The 15952-nt window shown below is 44.9% G+C and overlaps 1 protein-coding gene across 3 annotated transcripts in view; it reads left to right on the forward strand.

Annotated features, from left to right (window-relative positions):
• Positions 1-462: 462 nt before the first annotated feature.
• Positions 463-15952, forward strand: part of LOC140735694 (sodium/myo-inositol cotransporter 2-like) — a 48627-nt gene continuing 33137 nt past the window's right edge. Inside the window, exons 1-12 of one of the 3 annotated variants that reach the window (XM_073061067.1) lie at positions 463-620; positions 763-951; positions 3106-3177; positions 3261-3365; positions 5033-5092; positions 6263-6367; positions 8621-8726; positions 9294-9374; positions 10652-10857; positions 11114-11249; positions 11334-11441; positions 13402-13552. In XM_073061067.1, coding sequence (XP_072917168.1) covers positions 787-951; positions 3106-3177; positions 3261-3365; positions 5033-5092; positions 6263-6367; positions 8621-8726; positions 9294-9374; positions 10652-10857; positions 11114-11249; positions 11334-11441; positions 13402-13552 — 1295 coding nt within the window. In that variant the 5' untranslated portion in view covers positions 463-620; positions 763-786. Of the gene's footprint in view, positions 621-762; positions 952-3105; positions 3178-3260; positions 3366-5032; positions 5093-6262; positions 6368-8620; positions 8727-9293; positions 9375-10651; positions 10858-11113; positions 11442-13401; positions 13553-15952 lie in introns of all 3 variants that reach the window. The other 2 variants (XM_073061065.1, XM_073061068.1) reach the window with 2 other exon arrangements.

The following is a 15952-nucleotide window of genomic DNA, read 5'->3' on the forward strand; positions in this document are numbered from 1 at the left end:
CAATTTGATGTGTTTACAGCTTCACCCTGGCAGCCTCTGCGACGACACTGGTGCCAAGCTGTATCGGTGCTTGCCCTTCCCTTGGACTACATCGCTGACGTGGAGAGGGGCAACCTGCAGCATGGGCAACAGCCGGTTCTTCAAATCTTCCCACCCAGGCTTGCACCCTGGAGAGGACACAGTCTGTGAGAGGTGCAAATCAAGTTCCCCTAGGATTGACGGCTGCCAATGAATGAGTGGGGAGAGGAATACTGCAGGTTACTGTTTTGCTGAGCGATAAGGAGAAGTTGTTAAAGGACTCCAAGGTTCAATTCTCTTTTACACCTTTTGATGCTCCCCAGCTATGCATAAACTGACATCAAATGAATGTATCTGACTTAAACTTTAACCCGAAGAGAATTTCTTCCTTTACTTAATAACACCAAAGGTTGGAATTTGATCTTTCAGGATTATAAATGCCCAAATTCATCAGTTGCTTGTTATAAGGGCAGCAGCTTCCATTGATGTGGAAGGATTACTCTTCCTACGTCTCCCCACTGTGACCCCATGGATACAAGTGGCAACGCAGAATAAACTCAGTGCTCCTGTGTGATGTAATCCTGGCAGCAACTTTAACTCAGGTAAAAAGGAGGAGTCTGTAAGCACTGAATCGCAGACATAACTTGCAGGTTACACAAATCATAAGAAATTTTCCTGCATTTGTTAACAGAAAGTTGTGGTCATTTCACTGATAATGAAAACCCATTTTGGTTCCCTTTTAAGACAAGAACTGATCGAAGGGGAAGTATGGAGACAAGGATTTGGAGAGATGGGACCATGGTAAAGGCAGGTGGCACCCTGACCAATAGGGTGGAACCTGGGTCAGCTCTGCCAGAAGACAAGACTCTGGATGTGGCTGACATTGTGGTCCTGGTTTTGTATTTGCTTTTTGTCTTGGCAGTAGGACTCTGGGTAAGTGCTCATTATTGCAGCCAGCTTTCTCTAGAGCATGAATGGATATGTGAAATCTGTGTGTGGGGAGACACGTGTACCTAGTTATGTGGTACAATGGTGACAGGAACTGTTTGATGAGCTGGTGCATCGTACATGAAGCTATAGGATGCAGGAGTGTGGAAGTTACAGTAAACCTTCAGAACTAGGCCTTTACTGGGGAATTAGGTTCAATTCTCAGCAGGGTAACAAGAACTGGGAAAGGGTGGGAATGAGATTTAGTGGATTGATGCCAGGAACGGGATGATTCAGTCATGTGGATCTATGGGAGTGGGGGTGAGGGTGTGGTTGGGTTCAGGTAAGATGCTGAGAAAATTGCACAAAAATTGGATGTCCCCTATTTTTAGTGCATTAGGTAACTGGTATATAACAGCACTAACAGGCAATAGTTACCCTTGTTAATAAGATATTCTCCAAAAATAGGGACACCCCACATGGAGTCACGCAGAGAAAGATGGTAGAGATGGCTGTGACCATCTGTAATGGATTGTTTGCATAGGTGTTGAGGAGAAGATCAAGGGCAGAGGGTTCATTGGCTCTGCAGGATGAAGCCTTGGCCATGCTGTGGAAGCTGCTCTCCCACAGAAGGCACTGCCTGTGATCAGTCCTCATACCAGATTGTCCTGCATCCATCTCCAAAGAGCTTGTTTCCATCCTCATGAACATTGTGCCCTGCTTGTTCTGCAATACAGGAATGAGCTCAGCCAGTCCTGTGGAAAATGTGAGGAGGTTGCCTGCAGGTGAATTGTGTTCGGCAGTGGAGCAGTGGTAGGGCATGGGTCCCCCCACCTTAAGTGATGGCTGTGCAGGGGAAGGGCATGGGACCTCCCACGTTAAATGATAGATTGTGCAGGGAGGTGTCATTTTGTGTGAAGCAATAACTCCACCTATTATTGATACAGCAAGCCTATGTGGCCTGAAGTGTCTGGGGCTTCATTGTGAGAATTTACCCCTTGGATGATCATCTAGCTCAAGCCCAGTTGGGGTGTCAAAAGGTCCACTGGTCTCACCTCCACGTCCTGTCATCCTGCAGCAACCTGGAGGCTCAGTGGAGCCAGCCTTGCGAAAAGGAGAAATGGGGAGACACTTCTCTGGTGTCATGCGGCAGGTAGCTGAGAACACTTGCACTGTGTTCTGAACAGAGCAGGGCAGCTAGGGAGGGTGTAGTCATTCCAGGAGGGATCTCCACTTCCTCCATTTCTGTTTTTGTTAATTCCTGAAGGCAGGGACAGGTGTACGTGGAAGATGGCCTAGGGTGGAAATTTCATTACGGAGCCTGCTCTAGGAAGACACCATCTCACCCTTAGTAACCACCTCCCTCCCCCACTGAGAGATGGAACCCCATGGGTATTCATTGGCAAATCTGCATCTAAATGCCTCCTCTTAGAGCCACAGGGCTCCTCACACTGGGCCCAACCCATATTGCAGTTCCCTCCCTCTGAGCACTACACACTGGTGACAATTGTACACCCACACCTTCAAGGTCACAGATGCTGGGAGAACCTTCACCATGAGGACACATACATGGTCAAGCTGGGAAAGGTGCAATTTCAGAAATAAGCAGGCACCATCCCTATATCCTACATTGAACAACCATACACTAAAAAACCCAAGCAAGTGGGCCCATCCTCTTGACAGTTAGCAACTTGGATTGGTTGATAATCCAAGGACAATGGTTTCAATAAGCTCTTGTGATGTTGAATCAGACTGCAACTTCCCAAGGTAATTGGATGAGGTTCTGAGACCCTTTTGTCAGAACTGAGAAAAGGAGAAGGCAAATGGGTTTCTAGTAGCAGAGAAGATGGGAGAGGAAATGCTAAAACCAAGGGAACACCTCTAGCTGGGTAAAACCAAGCGATTTAAACCCTGAAAGGATGTCAGGCCCTGAGGCCAGGACAGAGGAGTAGGAAGATGTTCATGTAGACCCTGGGATGGTCCCTTTGGTGAAAATGTCACAGATGGAATGTCCCTGAGCTTTCCTTCAGATTAGGATGTGCTAAGATGGCAAGGAATCAGGGTGGGTTACCATCAAATGCCATGAGCCAGAGGTGGGTGGGAGTGTAGTGGAGAAGAGTGGTATTTGACTGTGATCTCACCATCTCTTAATTCTGTCAGTCCATGTACAGGACAAAGAGGAACACAGTAAAGGGCTATTTCCTTGCTGGGAAGGACATGGTGTGGTGGCCGGTGAGTACTTTGGATTGTGACTTCACTAAACGACTTCAAGTTCACGAGCTATCTCCTCTAATGCTCCTTTCTCCTTTGATTAGATCGGAGCCTCGCTCTTTGCCAGTAATGTGGGAAGTGGTCATTTCATTGGATTGGCTGGGACCGGGTCAGCTTCCGGTATCGCAGTGAGTGCGTATGAATTCAACGTGAGTTCAGATGGCACACATCCTTTCAATGTGATCAATGGTGACAGGCTATCAGATTGTTGTTGCTTCCCCTTGCCTTTCCAGATCATCACAGAGACCAGCAACACTGGGAACACTAAGCAGATCGGCCAATATCCTAGGAGAGAAACAGAGTTTAATGTTTCAGGGCAACAACCCTTCATCTGAATTGGGAAGATGGGAAAACACACGTGTTTTAAGTGTCGGGGGAGAGGGAAAAGAGATAGGAGGTGCTGTGTGTGGGTGTGCACCAAAGCTGACATGATAACGTTTGTCTCTTCAGATTCTGTCAGTTTGCTTCTTTTCTCTTTTCTGACCTCATTGCCATTTTTTAACTTCTTTATTAAGATGCAGGAGACCATTTGGCCCATCAAGTCCAAGCTGTATCTCTGCAGAATGTTCTGTATCACTCCCATCCTCCACCCTGCCCCTACTGCCCAAGGACTCACTTTTTGTCACATGCCCCTCAACTCCCCACAAATTCTGTCTGCAGAATGTGGGGAGGAAACCCAGGTACTACAAGACATCTGGACAGTCAGGGTTAAAGCTGATACTGTGAGACGGCAGCTCCACTAGCTGTGCCACCCTTCTGCCCTCAGTAACTGACAGCTAAGTCTCTCCCGTATCGCAGACATTCCGAGTATTCTCTCTACCTCTCTCCTCTCTGCAGCTTAAACAGTGCCTGCTTTTTCACTTTTCCAATTCTGATGAAGTATCAGGTTCGAAAAGTTAACTGTTTCTCTCTACATGGATGCTGATTGACCTGCTGAGTATTTCTGGCAAGTTCTCTTTTGAGTGTAGCTAGCGCAGTGAAGTTTATGTAGCTATTTGAAAGATGTTGTTCTTTGAGGAGATCTCTGTGAAGATGGTCTTGAATCTGCCAGCTATTTCACTGTCTTAGATCTGAACCATCAAAGCTGCAGAACGTAGGAAAAAGAAAACCCATTTTTGACTTATTACCCACTGTCAAATCAGCACAAAAGGCTCAAAGAAGCCCCCAGTGATGTACAAGTCCTGTTGTACCATGAGTCAACTTATACACAGCAATTTCCCACTATCGACCAAGTGAATGATCAGTCTTTGTCAGGCTGTATAGAAAACTTTGGATCAAACTGTTCCAGTGATTTTTTACATCTGCGCCTTGGGTGGTAATCTCATCTAAACTCTTGGTTCCTTTAACCAAACTCAATCTGCAACATTCTTTATTTATGTGTTAGATTGCCTTAACAATAATCAGCATTGGGTGTGAAATTAAACTTTATGTTTGGCATGCTAAATTGGCTCATTTCTTTCAGATCATTAAAAACCCAGGATTACATCAGTCCCTGCTGGGTGTGAATACCGTTGAGTCCTTGGGCTCCATATTTCCTTTCCTTTTACCAAATTATAGACGTCTGAGAAATATTGATACTTCTCCAGCCTCAGGGGGAAATACTGACAGCCCCAAGCTGATGTCTTGCTGTGTGAACAGGGGCAGGGGCAGGGTGGCAAGGACCCAGGGTGGTTTAGCAGGGGAGATGGAGCATTAGTTTTCGGAGGGCAGTTACTGAGATGAGGGGAAGGGGGGAGAAGAGGAGAATCATCAGGTCTGGTGGTATGGGATCAGTTGTGGTATTTTGATCATCAACTGTCTGTACTTCTCTCTCCAGGCAATGTTCATTCTAATCCTGCTGGCCTGGTTCTTCCTGCCCATTTACATTGCAGCTGAGGTAACATATGAACTTCAGATTTGATTCCTGCCATTTTCTTTGACCCCTCCCCTCACCCCTGCCCCAAATTCAATGTCCTTCCTGATTCAGCTTAGTGGGTTTATTTATGTGGACTAGTCAACTGTGAAGGATCTGCCCTGCAAACACCCTGCCTGTGCAGGGTGTTTGCAGGAAGGAGGGCAGTGACTCTGTCATGGTTTGCCCTTCCACCTGACATGGGCTGACTTGCAGCTTGCTGGTAAAGGAAGAGAAAACTAAGCAGTTTGATAACCCTCTGTCACTGGCCTGGAATATATCGATTCCAGATATAGTAGGCATAGGAGGATAATGCTCCACTGCATTTTCCTGTGTATGTGTCTGTGGAGTTGTTGACACATCATGGAAATCGTTCTCAATATCAGAAAATACAACATAGTGTAACTTCAGATATCACAGAACATTTATCCAGTTCAATGCTGTGTCCTGTTAAAAATTTAAATCTCACATTGCTTACCTCAGAGTCGGGTGTTGAAAGCCTGGACTAATCATTCAGCTGTGCAACTCAAATTCAGTTAGTTAACTGCAGTTTAAAGTAAAATGGTACTCATAATAAGAACCACAAAACCACTGGTTTGTCATGAAAACCCATAGTCCATACACGGTCGTAAATGACTCCTAACTTCCAGGGTGATGGCCAAGCGAGTGCCTGTGCTCAGAGGTCATGCCCAGAACTTGGAAAATGAATTAAAAATAGGACATTCCTATTGATGAATCATTTTATAATTTTGTTTAACCACTATTCCATCCTCTTCCTTCATCTATTGATAATGCTGCCTATCACTGAAGCAGCTGTATATGTGACTTCCTTCCCCCATCCCCATTGGTCCCCACCGCCTCCTGCTGTCCAGAGAGCTGCCAGTAAACCCTGATTTGCCAGTGTCCAGGGAGTTACCTGTATACCCTGCTTTGCTGTGTCCAGAGAGCTGCCTGTAAACCCACCTTTACCAGTGTCCAAAGAGCTGCCCATAAACCCTGCGTTGCCAGTGTCCAGAGAGCTGCCTGTAACCCCTGATTTGCCAGTCCCGAGAGCTGCCTGTAACCCCTGCTTTGCTGTGTTCAGAGAGCTACCTGTAACCCCTGCTTTGCCAGTGTCCTGGCAATGAGATGAACGTATCTTGTCTCTGCCTGCAGGTGAATACCATGCCTGAATACTTACGGAAACGCTTTGGAGGACAGAGAATCCGACTTTTTATTGCAATTCTCTATTTGTTCATCTACATATTTACAAAGATATCAGTAAGTGAATAATTTTGAAAAGGCCAACTTGATAGCCATAAGAAAAACATGTTGATATCCATAGTTCTCCTGCCCCCCAAAGCAGAACACCACTTGTGGGAGTTGTGAAGTGATGTCATGTGGGAGTGGGTGAAGCACAGGCACTGGTTTGTGCACAGAGACAGAATGAAACAGTGACAATGATCACATCACATGTTTTAGCAGTGTCGGGTATTGGTTACTGGACATGACTTCCTTTGTTACACACCCCCTTCCCCCGATATTAAGAACGCAGTCTGTGTGAAGGGTGAATGAAGATTGTGTAAATACACAGGATTAAGATGACTGTGTGAAGAATTAATGAAGATTGTGCATGTACACAGGATTAAAATGACTGTTTGCTTGAAGAGTGAATGCCTCTTGGCTCAATGTACAAAACAGAATAAAATACTGCAGATGCTGGAAACCTGAAATAAGAACAAAATGTTGGAATTATTCAGAAAGCAGGGCAGCAGCCATGGAGAGAGAAATAAAGTAAGCATTTCATCAGAACTGGAAATCATTAGAAATGGAAAGGAAGTGTTGGGGAAGGAAAGGGCAGCGGGGAACGTGTGAGACTGGCCGCAGACAGGAAAGAAAGTGACAAAAGCCAGGATGTAGAATGCAAGATGGATGACAGTGGCTAAGGTGATAAGATAGGCTTGAGGTCTCTGTAGGGAAACAGCATCTAACACAGGTACAGATCAGTAAGTCTCAGTAGGAGGGAAGTAGAGGATTCCTAGGGATAGAACACATGAGTAATTGAAAAACTATGGTCTAACTAGGGATAGTCACCATGACCTTGTATGTGGGAAGAAGTGTTTTATTAAATTGATCAAGTTTTTGAGGAAGTAATGAAAATGATTGATGAAGCAGTGGATGTTGTTTATGTGGGTGGAGGAGGTGATAGTTGAGACCATGTAAAAGAAAAGATGGGTGGGTGGTGGTGGTGGAATTAATTAAGAATCTGGGAGGAGATAGGTGGAAGAGATAAAGGACTGAATAAGAAGGAATCTGATAGGAGAGGACAATGGACCTTGGAAGAAAGGCTAGGAAGAGGGGAACCAGAGGGATATTATGGACAGATGAGAAATGATAAAAGGGTAATCAAAAGAGGAATGGAAGAAGAGAAAAGGGGGGAGAAGGAGACATTTCTAGAAGCTGCCTGAACATCGACTGTTTTTTCAATCCATCAATGCTCCCTGACCTGCTCGGTTGCTCCAGCATTCTGTGTATGTAGTTTTAAATTTCCAGCATTGCAGATTTTTTTGGGTTTATAGTTGGAGACATTAATGTTCATGCCATCATGTTGGTGGATATGGAGGTTATGGAGGTTTTGAAGAAGGTGCTGAAGTGGTTTTCCAGGATTCTCCCTGGACTAGAGGCAAGTGGTATAAGGAGGGCCTGGACAAACTTGGGTTGTTTTCTCTGGAATGGTGGAGGCTGGAGGGAGATCTGATAGAAATTGATACGATTATAAGAGGGATAGATAGAGAGCCAGTATTTTTCATCATGGTTGAGATATCCATTACCAGAGACTGTATAGTTCAAAGGAGATGTGCATGGCAAGATTATCTTTTTACACAGTAGGTTCCTGGGGAGGCGGTGGAGGCAAACACAATCAAGAGGCACATGATTGGTGCACAAAATGCCGGGATATGGACATTGTGTAGATGGAAGAGATTAGTTTAGTGGCATCTGAGTACCAATTTCATTAGTTTGGAGCAGCATTGTGAGCGGAAGGACCTGTTCCAGTGCTGTCCTGTTCTATGTTCGAACGCAGCAATACTTTGATAATTCCAGATGATGCACCTGTTTTATATTTGTCAACTTGCTCATCTTAAACTTGTTCCAGTTCACTTGGAAGCTAATTCAACTGAAATGCTGCTTCTGCTTTTCTCTTCCCTCGAGTGCTGTCTGGCCTGTTGCGCATTTTAAAATCTATCTATCATCTATGTTAACCCAACAATGTCTAATTCACAGAACAACAGTCTGCTGGATCTGTGAGGGGAAAGGAATCATCAATGTTTCAGGTTGAAACTCTGCATCAGGACCCAAATCCTCAACAATTCCTTACCACCCAAAGATGCTGTTTGACTCACTCAGGTCCTCCAGCACACTATTTGTTACTCAGGATTGCACCTTGTCTGTCTAGTGCAGCTCAGAGTGTGTCAGGGTTTGATTTGTGATGACATGATTCTAAATAGAGTGTCTTGTTCTGATGTGTTAACTCAGGTGGATATCTATGCAGGAGCTGTCTTTATTCAACAAGCTCTCCATTGGGATTTGTACATCGCAGTGATTGGGTTGTTGCTCATCACCACCCTCTACACTGTTGGAGGTAGGTTTGGCCATCTGTGGGCATCTCCCACAATTCCATGGTGATGATATCTAGTGTCTAACTGCACCATCCTATTGCAGGTACACACCCAGGACCAGCTCCACAAAGTCCCAATTCTGACTTTCTTCTATTTGGCTGCCATCAGCTATAGCTCATGAGTGGCACAGTGACACGGACAGTGGAATTGCTACTTTGCAGTTCCTGTGAAGCCAGTTCAATCCTGGCCTCTTGTGCTCTCTGTGTGGATTTGCACATTCTCCCTGTGACCATGCAGATTTCCCCATGCGGGTGTGGGTTGATAGATTAATTAGCCAGTGTTAGTTATCCTGTAAGTGTAGGCTAGTGGTAGAATCTGGAAAAGGTGATTGAAATGTGAGGAGAATAAAACTGGTTAGAGAAGAATTAGTGTAATAAAGGGTTAGCGTGAACTCTGTGGGTCGAAGAGCTGTTTCCATGATGTATCTCTATGAGCACATTGCCTGTTTCCTAAATAGTCCCCCATTGGTTCAGATGATCAATGTTTCCACCAACGAGCAGAAGTTATTTTTGTATTTCTTTATTGGGCAGGTGGGTTGGCAGCTGTAATATACACCGATGCGCTCCAGACTGTCATCATGTTGATTGGAGCTCTAATTCTCATGGGATATGGTGAGTAGCATTCAGCTGATATTCAAAGTTAGAGTTGCAAATCAAATCTTCCTGCGGGCATTGCAGGTAAGGTTTATTGTCTGGCCACAGTTGCCTTTGGGTGGGGGGGGTGGGTGGTGAGCCATTCTGGTGAAGATGCCCCTATGGAACTGTTAGGGTGAGAGTTGTAGAATTAAGACCATTGCTGATAATGATCTGGTGATGTCCACACAGTGTACAACTTGGAAGTGGGTTTGGGAGGTGAAGCCAGAGTGGCCTGGGTGAGTGACTGTTGTACATTGTATAGAAGGTACATACTGCAGACAGTGTGTTCTAGTCCTACCAAGCCAGTTTCAAACCTCCCCAGCAGCAGCAGTGAGAGTATTGGTCAGAGCTTCTCGTGGGGTGCAGTGGGAGTGTGAATCAGTCATTGGCTTACTCTTTCACTGAGCTACAGCTCTGCTTGGCATGACTTCAGTGAATGCATTCGTTAATCTGATGGTGACATGGAGGGGTTGATCAGAGGTGGTGCCCTGCCTTGGCTTGCTGCAGGCTCCATTGATCTGCTCTGATGCCAGCTGGCCCTTCACCTGGTTGTTCTGCACCGATTCTGACAGTGTATTTAACGCACAATATTGTTGCAACAACAGCTAGTTACACTGTGACTTATCCTGGGCACTGGTGCATTCAGGGTTTACGCTGTTCTTGGTTTGATGTTCAAGGTGTGAAATGCACTGACAGTATATCTAAAAAATGAGACAGGATCAGGTTGAGCTGCCTACACCGCTTTCTGGTGTTGAGGCTGAATTTCTCCCCCTGCCCTCCCAGCAGTTTGCACAATCCCCTTCCTCCTCAGCATTCACCCTTTTCCAGGGAAGGCAATTCCTTCAATTCTTTCACTACCTTTCACCTCCAAATCTGTCATAATCTATTTCTGCTGCCTCTGCACTCCTCTGTTGCACTCTGCATTCTGCAACCTCTCACACCAATCCTTTCAAATTCCTTCTTCTAAACTCCAAACAATTCAACCAGACTCTACTCATTGGAAAAACCTTTCTAGGTATCAGGCAGGTAAACTTTCATCAATGGCAAATACCTTTTTCCTCTCATTCCTCTAGTATGTAGTCCTATGACCTGGGTTCAGAGGATGAGGTCCAATTGGGTGTGGAGCAACCATGCAGAGGAGATGCATGGTTTCATGGATAGGACATCCTCGAATGGCTGATTGTTTTACTAAACAGTGTTGGTTAAACTTCTGGGTTTCTTCAAGTGCAGTGAAACAACTCTCTGCTCCACAGCTTTCGTTGAAATTGAAGGTTACTCGGGTCTCCAGGAGACATATTTCCATGCCATTCCAAGTGTCCGTGACCTCAACACCTCCTGTGGCTATCCAAGGAAAGATGCTTTCCACATTTTCCGGGATCCCTTGACCTCTGACTTTCCTTGGCCAGGAGTACTGATTGGAATGACAATCCCATCAATCTGGTATTGGTGCACTGACCAGGTACCACCTCAGTTTGCCTTTCTTCAGTTTTCAAAGCCTGTTGTGGTTCCTGACCTCTTCATGTTGGTACTTGCATGCCTGCTCTGTCTCACCTGCTTAGTGAGCAGTGAGGCTGTATATCCACAAACCAATCCCACTATCCTCCGTGCCCCCACCCTTTATTCACAGCCCACTGGGGTATGAATGCAGAGACACCAAGTGTGTCCCCTTACCAAGATGGTGCTTAGAGATCTATTTCCACTATGTTAAATCTCAGGTCATCGTCCAGAGGTCCCTATCTGCCAGGACACTCCTACATGCCAAAGCTGGATCATTGTTTGCTGCCTGCTTAAAGGTTCTACCCATCTTTATAATGGTTATCCCGGGTATGATCAGCCGAGTGCTATTTACAGGTAAGTGGAGGTGTTTGGTGATTTGCCATGTACCACATTCCTGCAGATCATCAACTCTTACTTCCACTGTAACTCTCTTTTTAGATGACGTGGCCTGTGCTGATGCTGACACCTGCCAAAGGATCTGCGGTAACCCGATCGGTTGCTCTGACATTGCCTACCCAAAGCTGGTAATGGAGTTACTACCAGGAGGTACATAGAACTAGGCCAGTTGCATGGAGTTATACAACATTGAACCAGTCCCTTATTCACTAATGATTCAAGCTGGTCCCTTGCTAAGATGGTTCAAAGGTCCATTTATAATCAAAGTATGTACGCTGTATACAGCTCTGAGATCCGTCTTCTCCAGATAGCCATGAACAAAGAAAGCCATGAAGGTCATTGAATGAAAGACAGACCACCCCTCACCCACACAATAAAAAAACCAAAATCTCATAAATCCCAAATCCCTAACCCCTCTCTTGCACACAAATAACTAACACATCACTCCATACCGAAAAATAGCAGCTAGAACATTGAACCCCAAACCTTCAACCCCCTCCCTTGCACAAAACTCCCAAACCCTCAAACCCCTCCCTCGCACAAAAACCCCCAAACCCTCAAACCCCTTCCTTGCACAAAAACCCCAAACCCTCAAACCCCTTCCTTGCACAAAAACCCCAAACCCTCAACCCCCTCCTTCACTCAAAAACCCCAAACCCTCAAACCCCTTCCTTGCACAAAAAGCTAACACATCACAGAAAACAATAACAGGACATCAAACTCCAAACCCCCAACCCCAACATGCCAATTGGCAACAAGAAAGAATGGTCCTATTTGCATTGCATTTGGCCCATTCCTCTCTAAACCTTTCCTACCCACGTATCTATGCAAATGCTTGGTAAATGTTGTAACCCACCTCCACCTTCCTTTTCGTATTGTGTTCCACATACTCCTTAGCTTTGGTGTGAAAAACCTATCCTACAGCTCCTCTTTATCCTTTCCACTCTCATCCTAAATCCATGTGCTCTAGTTTTAGACTCCCTATTCAGGGAAAAAGACTGTGATTATTCACTCATTTCTGCTCCTTGTGATTATATAAATCTCTAGAAGATCACCCTTCACTCCAGAAAAAACAGTGAATAGTTAAAATAACAGCTTATGATTTAAGCCTGGAAATCCTGGCAGCATCCTTGTAATCTCTGGCCTATCATGTTCTTTGTATAGTGTGTTGTCCTGAACTACACACTGTGTACCAAATGCAGTCTCACCAATGATCTGAACAATCTTCTAGCAACCTTACACTCAGCCAGAGGATCTCGGGACCTTGAACTAATTGAAACTTCTGGGTTGAGCATTTATTTTCATGAATCCTAAGGTGCCAAAACAATGGAACAAAGGACTATATGGCCCCTCAGTAACCCTCAGACAGCCCTTGATGGGTATCCAATATACAGATGTGCAGAGGATGACAGAGATTAGGAGGCAGGACTGATCGGGGGATGGATGAGGCAGTCTGGTAGGTAACCTCAGCTCTGATGATAATGGGTAGTTAATAGGCACAAACAGGAAGTGGTGGTGATGCTGTGGCCTATTGGCCAAACCCAGAGCTGCCTTTGCTCTCAGTTCAAGATATGGTTTAGGGATTCTGTGGACCTCACGTACCTGCAGGATGTCAACAGAGTGGTGGGCCCTGCTTCATGTGCCTAACTGCAACATCCCCCCACCAGATTTTACAATTCTGGCCCATGGTCTGTTTTAACATGCAAATAGTTAACCCTGGCTAAATCTCTCAAAAATATTTAACGGTGGCAGCAAATTATTATCACCAACTTTATCTCTCTCCTTCCAGAAGAAAATGTCTCCTGGTGAGTTGTAGTGGAAGAGAATTTGATGCTAGGGTGAGTTTGAGGGCTGAAGAGAATCTTATGAACAGAACCTTCACAAAGATCTCCCTTTCTCCATCCCCTTTGCAGGAAAGGTGTTTTTTGAGTTGAGGAAGGGTGAATGTGAATTCCAGGGAGTGAAGCAGGGACTGAGGTTGTCAGTGTGTTATGCTGTCTCATGTGCTTCGGTTTGTGAATGTTCTCCCAGCACTGTGGATTTTGTTAGAGCTCAGTTCTTGAAGGGAGCTTGGTTTAAATCTGTTCCTTTTCTCACTCTTCCACTGCAGGGCTGAGGGGCCTGATGATGTCAGTCATGGTCGCTGCTCTCATGTCCTCCCTCACTTCGATCTTCAACAGTGCAAGCACATTATTTACAATGGACATCTGGCACCACATCCGGCCCCACTGCAGCGAATGGGAGCTCATGGTTGTTGGCAGGTAGGGAAGTGCAGAAACATTAAATCCAAGAAAAACGATGCCACTGACTGACGAGCAACAATATAGAACTTCTCATGTTGCTCCTTTCCAAATTGTATTACTGGGTTAAAACACAGTGGGTTACAGTGTTGCTCCTCTGATGCACCATCAATAACTCTCGGAGACAGGAGGCGAACGATAGGCTTTTATTAGCAGCAAGAGACCACCACACAACATCCTGGAGACTGAGGGAGGAGCAGTGCCTCCAATCACCTTTATACAGGGGTCTGTGGGAGGAGCCACAGGAGCAGTCAGCAGAGGGGCGTGTCCAGACAGGCATATGTAGTTTACCACATCCTCATAGATTGTTTTCTGGAACACCCAACAATGCAGCTTCTAACCTGGCTCCAATTTACAGCATTTCCTGCTCTTGGGGTGACACTGCCCATATCTCTCAGCCTCACTCACACCCTCCAGCATCTTTCACCATCTAGATATCATTCAATGATTTTTTTTAAAGTATCATTTCCAATGAATGAAAATTCCTCAGTGGAGGCAACTATAGCAGATGGAAGCACATCCTAACTACTGTGAGGTGATGCATTTTGGGAAAACAAATACTGATAACTGCAGATCACTGCAGCGGCCAATCAGAGATCGAAAGCCTGAGAATATGTGGCTCACTCAGATTCGCCACTCATGTAGGAAAGGCAGCAACTCATGGTAGTTTGGTGTTTAGAGCAGTGGCCAATCAGTGCTCAAGATTGATTGGCAAGAACAAATTAAAATAAGGCAGGGGCAAGCAGAGTGCTATTATTGGAGTGGGCAGACTTAGAGTAGGATTTTGAGACTTTCGCTCTTCGAGGATGGTTTTATACAACTACTTAATTACCTCTCCCCAGGGTAGATATTGTCTTCCATCAATGTCCTTTATACCTCAGCCCATGTGTAAACCACTTATAAATAACCAGCTACAGTGCCTATAAGAAATATTCACCCCCTCCCCCCCTTGGAAGTTTTCCTGTTTTATTGTTTTACAACATTGAATCACAGGGGATTAATTTTGCTTTTATGACTGATTAACAGAAAAGACTGTTAGATTCAAAGTGAAAACCAATTTCTACAAATTGATCTAATTATTAAGCACAACTACTCTCCCCTAAAGTCAGTATTTAGTAGATGCACCTTTGGCAATAATTACAGCCTTTGGTCTGTGTGGATAGGTCTCTATCAGCTTTGCACATCTGAACACTGTAGTTTTTCCTCATTCTTCTTTAAAACTGCTTAAGCTCTGTCAGATTGCATGGGGATTGTGAGTGAACAGACCTTTTCAAATCCAGCCACAAATTCTCTATTGGATTCCACTCTGATTTGGCCATTCCATTTTTAAGCCATTCCTGTGTAGCTTTTGCTTTATGCTTGGTGTCACTGTCTTGCTGGATAACAAATCTTCTCCCAAGTCACAGTTCTCTTGCAGACTGCATCAGGTTTTCCTCCAAGATTCCCCTGTATTTTGCTGCATTCATTTTACCCTCTACCTTCACAAGCCTTCCAGGGCCTGCTGCAGTGAAGCATCCCCACAGCGTGATGCAGCCACCATCATGCCATGCTTCACAGTAGGAATGGTATGTTTTTTGATGATGTGTGGTGTTTGGCTTTCAGCAAACATAGCATTTAGTCTGATGGCCAAAAAGCTCAACCTTCTTCCAGCTGAGTTCAGAGTCTCCACATGCCTTCTGGCAAACTCTAGCTGAGATTTCATGTGAGTTTTTTTTCCAAAAGTGACTTTCTGTTTGCCACTCACCCATAAAACTGCAACTGGTGAAGTACCTGGACAATAGTTACTATATGCGTGGTCTCTCCCATTTCAGCCACTGAAGCTTGTAACTTCTCCAGAGTTGTCATAGGTCTCTTGGTGGCCTCCCTCACTAGTCCCCTTCTTGCATGGCCACTCAGTTTTTGAAGACAGCTTGCTCTAGGCACATTTACAGCTGTGCCATATTCTTTCCATTTCTTGATGATTGACTTAACTGTACTCCAAGGGATATTCAGTGACTTAGAAATTTTCTTGTCTCTATCTCCTAACTTGTGCTTTTCAATAACCCTTTCATGGAGTTGCTTGGAGTGTTCTTTTGTCTTCATGGTGTAGTTTTTGCCAGGATACTGACCCACCAGTAGTTGGACCTATTTCTTCTTCTGACATTTATTGGTAGTTGGCAGTCCAACTTAAAGATGTATTACCACCACCAAAGCAGTTGGACCTTCCAGATACAGGAGTATTTTTTACTACATTCAATTGAAACACCTTGATTGCACACAGGTGATCTCCATGTAACTAATTATGTGACTTCTAAAGCCAATTGGCTATGATTGATGATTTGGTGTGTCATACTAAAGGGACTGACTACTTAGGCAATCAAT

Source organism: Hemitrygon akajei, chromosome 11 (genome assembly GCF_048418815.1).
Source record: "Hemitrygon akajei chromosome 11, sHemAka1.3, whole genome shotgun sequence".
In the NCBI taxonomy this organism is placed as follows: domain Eukaryota; kingdom Metazoa; phylum Chordata; class Chondrichthyes; order Myliobatiformes; family Dasyatidae; genus Hemitrygon; species Hemitrygon akajei.